General features: G+C 36.5%; 1 protein-coding gene across 2 annotated transcripts in view; it reads left to right on the top strand.

Moving 5' to 3' along the window:
* Positions 1-17185, top strand: part of ASXL2 (ASXL transcriptional regulator 2) — a 76142-nt gene that overhangs the window by 20089 nt on the left and 38868 nt on the right. For both annotated transcript variants that reach the window (XM_016209149.2, XM_087823409.1), the window contains exons 2-3: positions 422-504; positions 15088-15196. In XM_016209149.2, coding sequence (XP_016064635.2) covers positions 422-504; positions 15088-15196 — 192 coding nt within the window. The remainder of the gene's footprint in view (positions 1-421; positions 505-15087; positions 15197-17185) is intronic.

Here is a 17185-nt window from a genome sequence, read left to right as displayed (position 1 = left end):
AGAATTTTTGGACATCCGTGCTGTACTAGGCTTTGCTGGAAATGTGAAGATGGATAATCTTTAAGGTGCTTCTAGTAGTTCCACAGGTAGGCATGTGATGTAGGGGCGGAGGCAGAAAGTAAACATAATTTCATATTATGCATTAATAATAATTGAGTTATTAATCATATCTTTTTGATCTATTTCTGCTTCAGGTTTGACTTTGTGTCTAAAGGAGAGACGATCCTATTTATATTCCATTAATTTTCCACTTTTCTTTTCATCCCAAAATATAAGGGATGAAAAGTCTCTGGATATTTTTGTGCTGAATGAAATTAACAGTTTTAGTAAGAATAAGGAATATACTTAAATATATAATTATAATAAGGATAAGAACTTAAAATAAGAAGAAGTAATTTATTATTATATACTTGTTTCTCAGGTCTTAGAAAAATACCCAAACACACCCATGAGTCATAAAGAAATTCTTCAAGTTATCCAGAGAGAAGGACTAAAAGAAATCAGGTGAGTTATTTAAATATTATTAGTAATAATTATAATCCATGATTAGACTATTTTATAGTATATCGCAATGTACTTTAGTCCTGAAGATTGATTATATAGTGATAACTGCATTGTTAATTTCTGATTTATTCATTTGTCAGATCTTTGGCATTTTCAGTCATAACACAGTTATAAAACCAAAAGTAAGTTTAAAAAAAAAGTTTTAGATGGTAACTATCTCCACACCCATGCACTTTAATTCTTAGGAAGGCCTAGAGCCATCTTCAAGCCTTCATCTATCAATTCAGGCTTTTGATTTAATAAGCTCGGTCATTAGCAGATAAAAAGTACTCTAGTGCAAGGAGAGTGCTAGAGGTAGGCAGTCTAGGAAGAAATAGCCTTGGCCACAAAGAATACAATGGAAAAGATACATAAAGAGTATATATTTCAGATAATAGTCATATATATGTTCAAATAAAACAGCCTAGGGTAAAGTAATATAGGATGGAAGGTAAACATGCTTTAATTTCTAAGAGCCTTATTATATTAAAATAGCACATAATAGTCACTGTTCATAATCAAGACACTTTGTCATCAAGAAATGTTAAAATTGTGTTCAACATAATTTGTAGGTTAAGGCAGAAATCTGGGAGTCTACATTAGAGATATTTTCATCAAGATAGAAAAGATTGAGGTGCTTTAAAACTGCTACTAGTTGTTCTCAGCTGGGGATGGTGTTGTGTAACACCCTTAGGGAAAGTGTTCAGAATTTTGGGGAGCTATTTTTTGATTGTCACAGTAACTATGACATTTAATGGGCAGGTAACAGGGATGCTAAATGTATTCCATTGAAGAAGAATTCAGCTCAAATGCCAATAGTATTCCTATTGAGAAATAGTCAGTTATGCTGATATATTTGTCAATAAACAACAAAATATTTTTTGATAAATAGGTATTGCGTGTTCTAGATTTTAATTATCATTTTCTTTTCTTTAACAAGAAATTCAATTTGAAATTTTTTTATTGGCCTTTTTTTGCTAATGCAGTTAAAAAATTGTTTTGATTTGTGGCCAAATGTCAGTAGGCTGGGATAAATTAGGCTTGCTTTATTAATATAAAACAATGAAGTGTAAATTAGTATATCTCGCTTTATATAATGTATGTCCCTGAAAAATTATGTGAACATTTGTAAATTAAAACATTAAAATTCATTTGAAGAATTAGCTTTTAAACATATTTTTTGTAAATTATTTAAAAATTTATCAATGATATAATTCTAAGTTGTTATTTGAATTAGATTTATTAAGTTAAAATTAAAGCACAATACCCATTTATCACAGATCAATTCGTATAAGACTGTAGGAGAACAGGATAAGTGATTATTGTGACTGAGGAATGAATTCTGCTAAGGTATTCTAATATCCTTTTATAACAACTATTGGGTCTTATAGAATAGGAGTGAGCTAGAGATTTCATTTCTCTTCATAAAATTAGACTTGATACACACTGGAGAAATAGGTCAGGAAATCTGGTATAAAGAGATCAGACTTCACCAGTCATTTTAGTTCAAAATGCCAATTGCAGGGTCATCCAGCTCTAACATAGCAAGACTCTGTGACTTTAAACTTTTCATAATTTCTAGGAAGTAGGCAAGAACACTAAATAAGTAAAGAATAGTAAATTTTAAAAAAGAACAGAAGGGTGAACTTGTGGTGATGCAGTTATGTGACCACAACACAGTTCTTTCTAAGTCATCAGTGACCTGTATTTTGCCAACTCCATGGGACTTTTAGTTCTCACCTCTCTTCCCCTCTTCTCAGCATTATTTATCACAGCTGACTGCTAGCTCCTTCTTGAAACTGTTTTGTTACCTGAAGTGACTACAAACAAATATTTCTGCTTTCCTTCCTTCCTAAGTTTTTCTTCTCTCTCTTCCTTTTTTTTTTTTTTTTTTTGCCTATTACCTTCTCTCCAACTTAAGTGCATTTTTGTCCATTCTCATAGCTTTAAATATAATTTTTGGCTTGTCAATTCTCAAATACATAGGGAATTTGGTGCCCACCACAGCCTTTGTACATGCTGACTCCCCCTTAGCAAAGAATGTGCTTTCCCTTAACTCTTATTTATTTTTCAGGTGTCAGTTTGAATATGTCTCTCTCAGAAAACTTTGATTTCTGGTCTAGATCACTTTTTTTTTTTTTTTTTTTTAGTTTATTATAGTGTGCTGTGTTGTTTCTTCATAGCACTTAAGGTTTAAAATTACATATTTTTGTGATCTTAAAAACATCATGTAGCTTCTCTATAGCTTACATTAAGCTAGCTCCATTAAGGCAGTGACATTGCCTGCTCTTCTCCTCCCCCCATAGTGCTTGGCACGTAACAGGTATTGAAACCTACTTATTAATGAATATGTGAAATTTCATTTGGAAGATCACGTTCAAATGTAATTATAACTTATTCTTTTGCTGCTGTTTTAATGTCAAATAGTAGTCTTATAACCTTTAAAGAGCCCTAGCTGGTTTTGCTCAGTGGTTAGAGTGCCAGCCCAAGGACTGAAGGGTCTCAGGTTTGATTCCGGCCAGGGGCACGTACCTCAGTTGCAGGCTTCATCTCCAGCCTCGGTCAGGGTGTGTACGGGAGGCAACCAATGGATGATGTGTCTCTCTCACAGCAGTGTTTCTTCCCCCCCTTCCACTCCCTCTAAAAAGCAATGGAAAAATATCCTTGGGTGAGGATTAGAAAAAAAAAATCTTTAAACTTTTTAGACAGGTTACAGAATGAAGTAGATACTGTGGTTATTGAAGATGTGCTGTTTCTTACAGTTTTATTTTTATTTCTTAGTCCTCAATACATACATGGATTTCAATACTTTTCCCTTTGTGGTTTCTTTTTCTGCTCCCCCATTTTGAAGACTCTTGCTTAATTTTGATTATTCCATACTGTATTGTTTTATTTTAAAATGTATTAATGAGGAAGTAGCCCAAATGTTCATCAACAGATGAGTGGATAAATAAAATGTATATACATTCAATGGAATATTATTCAGCCTTTAAATGAATGAAATTCTGATAAATGCTACATGGATAAATCTTAAAAACATGCTTAGTGAAAAAAACCATGCTTAGTGAAATAAGCTAGGCACAAAAGGACAAATATTGTACAATTACACTTACATGAGATACCTAAAATAGGCAAGTTTATACAGACAGAACGTGTGATAGAGGTTGCCAGGGCTGAGAGCAGGGGAGAATAGGGAGTTACTGTTTAATTGGTACAGTTTTTTGGGGGATGATGAAAAAGTTCTAGAAATAGATAGTGGTAATTGTTGCACAACATTGTGGTTGTACTTAATACCACTGAATTGTACACTTAAAAATGTCTAGCCTGGCTGGGCGTGGCTCAGTGGTTGAGCATCGACCTAGGATCCAGGAGATTGAGGTTCAATTCCCAGTCAGGGCACATGCCCGAGTTCCAGGTTCAATCCCCAGCAGAGGGGGCACGCAGGGGGCAGCCGGTCATTGATGACACTCTCATCATTGATGTTTCTGTCTCTCTCTCCCCCTCCCCCTTCCTCTTTCTGACATCAATAAAGTTATATTTAAAAAAAAAAAGAAAAAGGCTAAAATGGTAACTTGTATGCTATGTATATTTTGCCACAAACAACTAAAAAAAAATGTATTAAAAATGAAATGATTGGTTCCTGGATGAGAAAAATTGAGGCTACTTGTTCCTTTAAGAAGTTAGGTGATAATATGGAAAATTATTTACCCAAAATATGTAATTATTAATTAATTAGAACATTTAAAAAGTATTATAACATTTAAGTTAAATTCTCTTTTATATCTGCATTTTTGACAACAGGGAGTACAAAAGGTCCTCAAATTTTCCCCCTCACAATAACCTGTGACTTTGTGTATTCCCTTATTATTATTTTTTATACCCAAGTGCACCCCTTTTAAAGATAGTTTAGGATTTCTCATAGAATCATAGGGAAGAAAGAAGATACAGATTGTGTTCTTGCAGGTGAAAAATGTTCAAGGCTGTTCTAAAAGTAGCTTAGTTCTGTTGAGAACAGATAAGATGTGAAAGGGCTTGGAGTAGCCCATAGGAAGAAGAAAGATAAAAAGATTTAAAAGATTGGGGGGAAAAGAGAAATTTGGGACTTGTAGGTTGTAACAGTTATCGGTAATGTAAGTAGATGCTCTAACTGTGCTATTTGGTGAAGAAAAAGAAGCCAATTTCTGTACTATTTGTCAGAAAATAATTATTTCAGAAAATTAGAAATGTTTTTAAAAATTTGCTGTGACATCTCACCTTCTTGTTCAATTTTCCATGGCTCTATAATTGTTTTTTCTCTTACATACCACAATAACTTGCTGATAGTTCTCTGGGGCTGAACTCTCCAAACAGAATTGCTTGTTCCAGGTTTGAAGTCCTGTTAGAACCTTTTAAAAAATTCTGTAAGCTTTTAATCATTTTTTAATCTAGACAGTTACCTTTTTTAAAAAGTCAGTATTATTAATGGAGTAGAGATTCTCTTTACTGGGTTTATTTTGTTACAAACCCTCCATTCTCATTATAATTGATGTGTTGATCCTGGATCATGTTACACATTTACGGGCTATTTTGAGCCAGAGCTCACCCATGTAGCTGGCTACTTTTCCATCACGACTGACCGGTCAGCAAGGTGTTACTTGAAGGAAGAGTTAGTTATTTTTGTTTCAAAACACTAGAAATGAGCCCTTACCAGGTGGCTGAATTGGTTGGAGCGTTGTCCAGTACACCAAAAGGTTGCACATTCGAATTCTAGTCAGGGCACATACCCAGGTTGCGGGTTCCATCTCTGGTCAGGGCACGTACAGGAGGCAACCAATTGATGTTTCTCTCTCTCTCCCTTTCTCTCCCCCTTCATCTTTTTCTTTTTTTAACTATATCTTTATTGATTTCAGAGAGAGGAGAGGGAGAGAGAGAGATAGAAACATCAATGATGAGAGAGCCATTGATCGAGCCCACAACCCGGGCATGTGCCCTGACTGGGAACCGAACCCTGATCGCCCAGATCCTAGTTTGACGCTCAACCGCTGAGCCACGTCCAGCCGGGCCCCCTTCCTCTTTTTCTAAAATCAATAAAAACATATCCTCGGTTGAGGATTAAAAAAACACAAAACACTAGAAATGAAATCAAGGATTCAAAGATACAGATGTGTCCTTTGCATTTTGGCTATATACTTCAGTTTCTAAGCGAAATTTTATTTTATGATGAATCAGTAACATTAATGACAAATGGCTGTTGGTAGCCATCAATATTTAAAATAGCCTTTGAGCCCAGTCAGCATGGTTCAGTGGTTGAGCACTGACCTATGAACCAGGAGGTCACGATTCAATTCCCAGTCAGGGCACATGCCTGGGTTTTGGCTTCCATCCCCAGTAGGGGGCGTGCAGGAGGTAGCCTATCTATGATTCTCATCATTGATGTTTCTATCTTGCTCTCCCTCTTCCTTCCTCTCTCTGAAATCAATAAAAGCATATTTTAAAAAAAGTTTAAATAGCCTTTGAAAAACTTAAGATATATCCTTTTTGTCTGAGGAGATAGATTTTACAGTTAGCAGGAAAACTAACTCTTCTTATTTTCTTCTGACTTGAGTCCATACTTCTTCCTGTGATTATAAACTGTGCCATTGGTCATGAAGTTTCAGAAGCAATTCAAACCCCAGTCTCTCAAATCCACCCACACAACTACTACCACACAGTTTCATGGAATTGTTTCTGGGCTTTGGGGGTAATTTTTCTTTAATTTTTAAAAAATTTTAGGTTGCTTAACCTTGTTAATCAGGAATTAACTATTAAAAGGTAAAGAGAACGCAAAAGAATACAGTAATAGCAGATACAGAGAGCAACCAGTACCTCTAGGGCTGAGGCAGTGTGCCCTAGGAAAGAATAACATTCAGGGAGGCCCCTCCATGTTCTTAGATGTCCATGGAGAAAGGTGGGCTCTGGTTCAGTGGATGACAAAGTTCACTGGTGCTGTAGTGTGGGGACACATGGGAAACAGCGTACTGGGGACTGGAAGAACTTGCTGGAAAGCCTCCTGCTGGACACCTGTCCAACTCACTGGCATGCCAGCAGTATTTTCTGGGAAGCCACTCACAGGCATTCTGCTGAATCTTGTTGAAGGGTGAGTGCTGTTGAGTGTCTCTCATGTTACTGGGTGCTGCATGCTACAGAGCAGACAGGCAAGAGCACACTAAAACCAGAAAAGAAAAGCACCTCTTCTTTCTGCAGTGTTCCTTCAGCACTCTGACAAAAGTTAACATTGAGCTGTTGGCAAAGGAGAAATGTTTATAGGGTCCAACTCTGCTGTCACAGAGAGGGACAAAAGAGGTTGGATTTAGAGCTAAAAGTCAATGAATTGATAACTGGCACAGAAGCCTTCAGTGATGAGAGAGAATTGATCGGCTGCCTCCTGCACACCCCCTGCTGGGGATTGAGCCCACAACCCGGGCATGTGCCTTGACCCGGAATCAAACCTTGATCTGAATCGTAGGTCGATGCTCAACCACTGAGCCATGCTGGCCAGACCTAACAGCTTTTAAATAGATCTTTGTTTTGTTGTCATACAGAGCTCAAAGTTGTTAACTTAGCAAGAAGTTTTTCTTACATGTTTCAGTCTTGTATTACAAGCAAGCTCCTTTAGGGTTGGAATTGTAAAGAACTCTGGGAACCATATAGCAAAGATCATGCTCAATAAACGTTTGTCAGATTGAAATTTACCTCTTTGGAGGAGTCCACATTGCAGCTGATTAGTATTAATACATTTACTTGTGAACAAAATAATCTCTCTTACATAGCATTTAAGTATGTGTTAACTCAACTCACACCAAAAGCAAATCCCATCACCTAATTGTTCCCACCTTTTCTTATGTAAAATTATACAGCAAGGGAAATAAAATCAACATTGTAAAGTAGTAACTTTACTGCAGAAGTTATTCCTGCAGAGTAGATCTTTTGACTATTTGCCAAGCTGAATTGCTTTGAGGTGATTTCATTAGAAAGAGCTCAGTTTAAGAATGAAGACCAATGTTAAATTGGTACTATATTTATCTAAGGTTGGCTGACACCTTTGAGTTTGGCCTGCATTTTCTTTATCTGTTAGTTGCAGTCTGCTTTCAAGCCCTCAAACCTGGTAAGGATGCCAAAAAAGACTAATAAACAGCAACAAAACCAAAATGCTTGGCTATTGGCAGAAAATATTCCTGTTCATTGTTAATGAGTTTCATTATGGATCAAAGGGAAGCTAATAAACCTTAGGTTCCATAGTTGATGGCTTTATGATGGCTCCTTGAAATTGAAATGCATGGGAAGAATATTAAAGAACAGGGAATATTCATTTTATCCACATTTAAGTGTAAACTAATGTAATAGTTTTATTCTGCCACATAAGTAGGGTACTGCAACTGTTATCTGAAATGGTGTAGTCTGTTGAGCTGAATTTAATTGTTAGGCTAACTTGTAAATTCTGAAGAAGAAATTAATGTTTTATATAGCAACGGGGGGGGTGCTAATTTGAAGTGTTTTAGACAATGCTGGGAGGGGAAGGGAGAGTTTATATTTTGGCTTTATTGTTGCTTTGTAAAGAGAAATTAAAAGCTCTTTTTTTCCCTCCTTTCATTTTCTTGGGGTGCATTCCAACTCCAGAAGGTAAGAAGTATTATTTTATTCTAAAGAATTATTATACAATTATAAAGCACTTTAGCAAGTTTAATTGACCTTACCTTTGGGTGCATGATTTTTACTTTTTGAAATGATATAATTAGCCTAGAAACTTAGAGTGATATTACTATGTAAATGTTTTATTATATGTACTTTTTTGTTCTTGCAGTTTGTAAGCATTATTTGGTCATAATTTAGAAACTCAATCTACATTTAATTTTATTAAACTCATCATTTGACTCACTAGCATTGGGATACCTAGTATTCTGCAGATTAATAATGAAAATACTTATGATACTGGGAATGTGAGAGGTAACATTTGCTTTTGTTCAGCATTTATAAAATATAATGCCACTTCTGGTCTCTGTGGTTTCAGATGAGAAATCTGCTGTCATTTGTGTTTCTCTATACGTAATGTGTTGTTTCTCTCTACTTTTGGGACTTAAAAAAATTTTTTTATTTAGCGTTTAGAAATTTAATTATGATGTGTCTTGGTATGTGGACTTCTTTGAGTTTATCCTATTTAGATTCCCTGAGTTTCTTGAATATGTAGGTTTATTTTTCCCTAAGTAAAAGAAGTTTTCAGCCTGGCCAGGCATGGCTCAGAGTTTGAGCAACAACCTAGGATCCAGGAGATCAAGGTTCGATTCCCGGTCAGGGCACATGCCCGGGTTGCAGGCTTGATCCCCAGTCAGGGGCATGCAGGAGGCAGTCAGTCAATGACTCTCATCATTGATGTTTCTCTCTCCTTCTCTCTCTCCTTCTCCCTCCCTCTCTCTGAAATTAATAAAGCTATATTAAAAAAAAATTTTTTTTTTAATTCTTAAAAAAAAAAAAAAGTTTTCAGCCATTAATTCTTTAAATACTTTTTCTCCTTTCCTTCTTGAACTCTGATGGTATAAACTTTGAAACTTTTGTTATTATCCCACAACTCCCTGAATTTCTGTTAAATTTTTTCAATGTTACTTTCTGTTGTTCACATCAGGTAAATTTTATTGATCTGTCCTCAAGGTCATTGATTCTATTTTGTTATCTTTATTCTACTATTGAGCCCATTTAGCAAGTTTGTGGTTTTTTTCAACTAGCAAGTTTTTACATTTCTAATTACACTTCTCAGTTCTATAATTTCTATTTGTTATAGCTTCTATTTCTTTGCTTATATTTGCTGTATTTTCATTTGTTTCAAGAGAATGAGTAAGTGCTTATTGAAACTTTTTTTTATTGAAACATTTTTATGACAGCTGTTTTAAAATTCTTGTCTTATAATTTCAATATCTGTCTCACTGTTGGCATCAGTTGATTGTCTTTTCACATGTAGATTGTGAGTTTTCCTGGTTCTTGGTCTGATGGGTGATTTTTCTATTGAACCTTGGATATTTTAGCTATTATGGTAGGAGATGTTGGGTCCTATTAAGTTTAAATCTTTTATTAATGGAGGAATTCACACTGCTCGGGTTTACCATGTGAGTCTTGGACACTTATGGTGAACTGTGGTCTTCTTGTTTTGCTTTGTGTTTTTTTTTTGTGATGCATTAATGATTTTATTTCTTTAAACCTCTCCTGAGGATATTTTCCCTCCCATTGTTTTTAAGAGAGAGTAGAAGGGGGAGAGAGAGACACATTAATGTGAGAGAGACACATCTATTGGTTGCCTCCCACGCACACCCCGACGGGGCCAGGGATTGAGCCTGCAACCGAGGTTCGTGCCCTTGACTAGAATCAAACTTGAGATCCTTCAGTCCGCAAGCCGACACTCTAACCACTGAGCCAGGCCTGCTAGGGCTGGTCTTCTTGTTTTATCTGGTGACACAGGGCTCCCAGTGATCTCTGCTGCTTCTTTCTGTGAGGGAGTGGGAGGAGTTGGCTTCTTTATGCCTCTAGATGGGGAGAAAAGGGAGTGTCCAGCCCATGGGAACATGGGCTTCCTGAGTCAAGTGCTTGTGACAGGATCCCTCCTTGTGCAGTGGGTTGCTCAGCATTTCTGGGGGATGGTAGTCTCAAGTTCAGAAGGACAAAAAGGCTTTCTGGGCTGGGCTCCTGCTTACCGTCTGATCTCACTTGCTGGTGCCACCTTCTTATTTTAGTCTTTATTTTTGCTGCTTGAGGTAAGATAACTTGCTCAGTCAAAGCCATTTAATTATAAAAGCTTTATTATAACTCTGTTATGTCTGTGAGCTGGAAAATGCTAGGAATTAATAAAATTAAGGGATCACATGACTCCTTAAGAACTCTGGGTCTTGACCTAAGTCGCTATGTCAATACTGACAGCTGTTGTTCAGAAGCAGAAAATAATTGGAGTAAACAGCTTTGCTGTTTAGATTTACAAACCATATTGCTAAATGAACAAGAAATACCAAATAGGACAAAGGTATAAAATCACAACAAATTCTTAATTTTTGATGTATTTAAATTTGTTAAATTTTATTCTCTCTCCAGCTCTTTGTTTCAGAACTGTGTCCCATAGCTTATATGAAAAATATTTTATTTTTAGTTTCTGTTTTCCACACTAATGCTTCTTTTACCCCAAACAGTATGTCTTCATATGCAACCGTTTACACCTCTTTAATTCAGACACACATGATTTTTAGGAACTTGGCCCAGCCAGTTAAGAAATATTAGCATCTTGATCAGCTGAAATAAAGGCAGTTGATACTTCTTTATATGCAATAGTTACAAGGTGACCTTTTAGGAGCATTATATTTCCCTTAAAGTCTATTTTTTCTTTTTGTGACTTATTCTTATAAGATTGAAATGCAAGATGCTCTTAGTCACCAATTGTGGAAATGGCCGTGGACTAAGATAGGATTCAGGTACTTTATGCATATAATCTATTCAATCTTTTTGTTTTTTTAAATACGTTTTTATTGAGTTCAGAGAGAGGAAGGGAGAGGGTGAGAGATAGAAACATCAATGATGAGAGAGTCATTGATCGGCTGCCTCCTGCACACCCACTGCTGGGGATCAAGCCCAAAACCTGGGCATGTGCCCTGACCAGGAATTGAACTGCTATCTCCTGGATCCTAGGTCAGTGCTCAACCGCTGAGCCATGCCTGGCCAGGCTGATCTATTTAATCTTATAGAAACCCTCTGAAGTCTTTATTTCATAGATAAAGATGTTGAAGCAGTGAGAAATAGCATAACTAGTTAGAGATAAAACTTGAACCCACATCTGTCTGACTCAAAAACCTAAGTGCTGCTTCTGTTGCCTCACTTTTGAGTAGGATCAGAACATTGGGTAAGGCTCTTGATGAAATGTTTAGTATTTCACTTCAGGTGAAAAGTTTGGTGTTCTCCAAGGTCCTTCTATACTAAGAGTTTGTGATTAATCTAAATAAAATGAAACCTTACTGTTACATATATTTACTTCAAAATAAAACATAGTAACTGGACTCTTTTTTCCCTTCCAAATAGGTTGCTCACCTCTTACTCGTAGTAGACAAACCATGCTTTTAAAAAAATAGTGGGGAAAAAAACAATAATGAGAAGATAAAGATTTACAGTGAAGTATTAAGAGGACAGAGAGAATATACAAACAGTTTTCCAAAGAATCTTTTTGTTTGTTTGTTTTTCTGACCTCGCTCTCCAGGCTCTTCCTAGATTGCTTCTTACTTGTTTTGTTTCACTGGTCTGTTAATACAGACTGTCATTTTGGAGTCCCACTGGGCTTCTCCAAAAATACCTGTTTAAAAATTTCCCTTCACACCCTTTTCTCTCTTTCCGGTTGTTTCACTCTCATATGTTTCATGGTATGTTTATGGATGAAATCTGAAGATGAGTCAGATGCTACTTTTTGAATTTAAAATCTACACTTACGTTATTTCTTTTTAAAAAGTAGATTAGTTGTTAACCCAAATATACTTTTTCTTAGAATTACAGGTAGTAAGATAAATGGAAAACAAGAAAAAGGTTTTAATGCAAGAGTTTATAATAATACAAAAATTTCCAGTGAATTTAAAACCTACCAAGTCTATTTATTAATTTAGTGATTCCTAAACTCACTATTTTCCAACATAAGGGTGCTGTTGAGTTCAGTTTTGTTCCGTGTGCTGTCAGGTAAGCATGCCATAAGAATCATTCTAGCTTTTAACCCTATTTGGTGTTGAATTTTTAGTTTGTATGTGGATACTGGTTGCAGAGGTAGGGGTGTGTGTGTGTGTTTGTAGATATATGTATATCAGTGTATCATGTGAGTGAAAGAGTTTTATAAGTTTATTATCTTTTTATATTTAAAGTTGACCTGAAAGAGGGCATTCAAACATCCGTAAGGTGAACTAGATGACTTTATTTTTCTTTTAACCTTGAAAGTCTGAGTCTTTCATTTAATCCAATTGAAATTCAAGGGATTGAGCTTTGAAGGATAAATATAGAATGTATAAGAGTTCAGTCAGAGATAGGGAAGCTGATTAAGGCCTAGTTTGGACAAGGCTATTCTGTTAGAGGGAGTACAGAAAATGAACAAGAGATTGGGATTACAGTAGGGATTAGGCAGGGTAATCTGTTTCAAGAGGGAATATCTCTAGGATTAAATAAATTAGACTAATGAAGTTCCTTAAAGCTCTTTATCAAAGGCTTGAAATGGAGGTAATAAATATTGGAGAATTGAGGATGGACTAAAAAGTTCAATATACTAAATTTCTTTTAATTGGTTACAGGAAGCGATGCCAATGAGGGGAGACCAAAAATTTGAAAAGTAGTAGACTTCAGGGTTTTACAAAGAGTCTTAAAGTGCTTGAAAGGCTGTCATTTCTTTTTTAATGTCCTATAGTTTCCTGAATACAGATCTTTTATCTCCTTGGTCAAGTTTATTCCTAAGTATCTTATTTTTTTTGTTTTTGCAATGGTAAACAGGATTTTTTTAAAGTTTCTCTTTCTGAGAGTTCATTATTAGTGTAGAAACATGCCATCAATTTCTGGATGTTAATTTTGCATCTTGCTACTTTGCTGAGTTCGTTTATTAAATCTAGTAGTTTTTTGGTGTAGTCTTTAGGGTTTTCTATGTACAATATCAGGCCATCTGCAAATAATGACAGTTTTACTTCCTCCTTTCCAATGTGGATGTTTTTATTTTTTCTTCTTACACTTCACAGAAGAATAACTCAAAATGGATTAAAGACTTAAATGTTAGGCTCGAAACCATAAAAATCCTAGAAGAAAACATAGGCAGTAAAATCTAGAACATTTCTTGTAGCAATATTTTTTCCGATATATCTCCTCTGGCAAGGGAAATCAGAAAAAACAAACCAATGGGACTACATTAAACTAAAGAGTTTTTGCACAGCAGAGGAAGCCATCAATAAAATGAAAAGACAAACCCACTGAATGGGAGAACATAGAACATATTTGCCAATAATACATCTGATAAAGGGTTAATATCCAAAATTTCTAAAGAACTTACAAAACTCAACACCAGAAAAACCCAAACAACCCAATTAAAAAATGGGCAAAAGACCTGAATAGACACTTTTCCAAAAAGGACATACAGATGGCCAGTAGACATGTGAAAGGATGTGCTATGTCACTCATCATCAGAAAGATGCAAATTAAAACCACAATGAAGTATCACCTCACACCTGTCAGAATGACTGTCACCAGTAAGTGCACAAAGGACAAGTATTGGAGAGGATGTGGAGGAAAGGGGACTCCTGTGCAATGCTGGTGGGAGTGCAGATTGGTGCAGCCTGTGGAAAGCAGGATGGAGTTTCCTCAAAAAATTAAAAATGGAACTGCCTCATGACCCAGGGATTCCACTTCTAGGAATTTATCCTAAGAAACCAAAACACTAATTTGAAAGAATATATGTAGCCCTATGTTCGTTGCAGTGTTATTTACAGTAGCCAAGATTTGGAAGCAGCGTAAGTGTCCATCAGTAGATGAGTGGATGAAAAAGCCATGGTCCATTTACACAGTGGAAGAAAATCATACCCTTTGGGACAGCATGGATGGACCTGGAGAACATTATGCTAAGTGAAATAAGCCAGGCAGAGAATACAAGTACGATATGGTTTCACTCATGTAGCATTTAATGAACAAACTGAACTACCAAGCAAAATAGAGACAGACTCATAGCCAGAGGGCAGGCACACAGCTCTGGTGGAGGGGGGTGAGTGGAGAGATCGAACAGAATAGGAAGAAAAAGAAAACTCACGGACATGGACAAAAGCGTGGTGATCCTGAGGGGTATGGGGGTTGGGTGGAGGTGAAAGAGGCAGAGAGGGAATAAACAGTGATGGAAAAAATAAAATAAAAATAAATTTAGGAAAAACTAAATAAAAATGTCTCAGACATACCTGGAAAAAAAAAAAAAAAAGGAAGAAGATAACTATTCCAAAACCTACTTTTAAGTGATCTCATAATAGGTCTAAATATAAGAGCACAGTATAATATTAACGTGTATGGAATTGTGGTGTACACCTGAAACTATATGTTGGTTATACTGCAAAAAAAAACCAAGAAATGTGTGTGTTCCACAGCTCAGTTTTAGTCGGGTGCGGTGGTAGGCAAGGAGATTAATATTTTTTATTTGAATCTTTGTGCGCTGTTTTCCCCTCTCTTTTACCTTTGGACATTTGAAGCTTGTGCTAAATAAAAGAGTCGTTTTGAAAGAATTCCGCTTTAGTTGAGGTATAACTGGCAGTTTTAGGTGGAATAGAATCTTTACGTGTTACATTTTCGATACTTGCGCGAGCTGACCTCCTCCAGCTCTGGTGTGAGGCGCTGGGTGAGGACGAGGGAAAGCAGGGACCGTCTTCGTTTAGATGATGGTGCGCTCTGTGCCCGTTTCCCCACGCCAGCCTCTGTGGGTTGGTAGGCTTTTTACAGTTTACAAATGTGCTTATGTCAAATGAATGTTGACCAGAGACAGAAGCTGACCGCTGTGCTGGCTTTGTTTTGCAGTGGGACCTCCCCTCTTGCGTGCCTGAACGCCATGCTGCACACAAACTCCCGAGGCGAAGAGGGCATCTTCTACAAGGTCCCGGGCAGAATGGGAGTGTATACTTTGAAGGTAAATGTTTTTCAAGTCATTTAAAAAGTAAATCGTGAAGTGACTACATATAAATAATATTTGTGTCATAGGGGACAGAATTGTGTTCTTGAAGAACTTATTTTCAGGAAGAGGTAATATTTTCAACTCTATATTAAAAATATTTTTTTTACTAATCTGTAACCATCTGTAGGTAAATCAGAGAAGAAAAGTCAGTTTATTGTTTATGATAATATTATCTTAAAAGGATGAAATGAAAATGTCTTCCAGAAACTTTTTCAAGAGCCTCACATTTGAATAATAATGAGTGTTGCCTCTCAAGGAGCTTACAGCCTTGATTCTTTATAGTACCATCTCATTTAATTCTTCATTGCAATGTAGAGTTATGGTTATTATGATTATGGAGAAAAGCCGAAGTTCAGAAGATTGGATTTTGTTGTTGGCCAAATAGTATCAGAATCAGAATCCACATCTGGCTGAATTCCCAAGCCCATGTTCTTTTTACCATAGCAGGCCTATTAGTAATATTTAATTCCTACACTGAGAAGGGTCCTTGACCTATCAGTATCCTTTCAGTTACAAATAGGAAAACCAACTCAAATGAGCTTGAGTAAAACAATTTATTAGATAACTGAAATTTCTAGGGAAACTCAGCCCTGATCCAGGAGCTCAAATGATGTTATTAGGATTGGTAACCATTGATAACAGGGTGTCTCCCTTTCTTTTGGCTTCATTCTCAGGCAGGCCCTCTGCTCATTGTATGTGATTTTGCCCCCATTCCCTACTCTGCCAGCTATAAGTCTGGAGAGGATGGAGTCTCAGGAACTAAAGCAGGAGCTTTCAGTTAGTTTTGATTTGGCTTAATTAGTTTGGTTTGGCTCATGTGTACACACCTGAATGATTGCTGTTGCCAGATGTATTGATCTTCTTTTTGGGCACTCTTAGGTTCATGATTATCTTTGATATGAGGGTAAAGTTAAGCCCACTCAAGCCAGATGAATTCAGAAGAGGGATTGTTTCCCAAAGGAAATTTATCAGCAGAAGAATCAGTGCTTAGCGTGTGATGACTGTGTCCATGTTTATGTGGGATTCTGTCCCCTTACCTTTTTAGCTTTGAGCTATAGTCATCACTATGCTCAGTGGTTGTATGTAGCCCACTAACATCAAAAAGATCTAATTTACCTATAATAGGTCCTTTTCATACACACTGTTGAACTTCCTGGGATTACAGGGCTGTAGTGCCACATGGAGTTTTCTGCGTTTCTTTTAGGCTTTAGCGTTCTAGATTTGTATTGTTAATGACATTTATTAAATGTGTACTCCATGCTGAACACCGTAGAGGCTATAAAGAAGGGTAAACTGTGATGTCTGAGCTCTTGAAGCTCACATGGTTATTGAAGTAATTGCACATTGACAAAATTTAACTGTGATAGAAAGTACTGTACTGTAAAGTACTCTGATGGTATAGAGAAAGATTAATAAAGGGATCTAGAAAGTTACTGTGTGTTTGGTTTTTTTGGTTTGTTTGTTTTAATTTTATTCTTGACAATACTACAGATTGTTTTGTTTTTTTAAACTTGTAAAACTTGAGTTGAACTTTGGCAGATAATAATGTGAAGAGGGCTTTCCAGGACAAGGGAATAGCTTAAGCAGAGGCACAGCTAGAAGGATTCCGAATGGATTTGAATGTAGAGTAAATTGGAGTGGTTCGACCACAATCTGTATGTGGGCTAGTGTGATAAGGAGTCGGGGGTGGGGGAAACGTTAATGATCAAACTTTGTAGGCTTTTGAAAACCTGACTGAGCAATTTTAGAGACAGAGAGAGAGAGAAAATAAAGGAGGAGGGTGTGAGCAAGAGAGAGCGAGCATGTGTGTGGAGGAGATGGCAGAGGTTTTTTAGGAGACGAGCATGATCAAATCCATATTTAGGAGATAAGTAGGATATGTTTAAGGGTAAAGCAGGAAAACTTGTCAAAAATATGGTTATGGTTGTTTGAAAGAGATAATGA

The sequence above is a fragment of the Miniopterus natalensis genome, chromosome 13 (genome assembly GCF_054644295.1).
Source record: "Miniopterus natalensis isolate mMinNat1 chromosome 13, mMinNat1.hap1, whole genome shotgun sequence".
Lineage (NCBI taxonomy): Eukaryota > Metazoa > Chordata > Mammalia > Chiroptera > Miniopteridae > Miniopterus > Miniopterus natalensis.
This window is presented reverse-complemented; position numbering and strand designations above follow the sequence as displayed.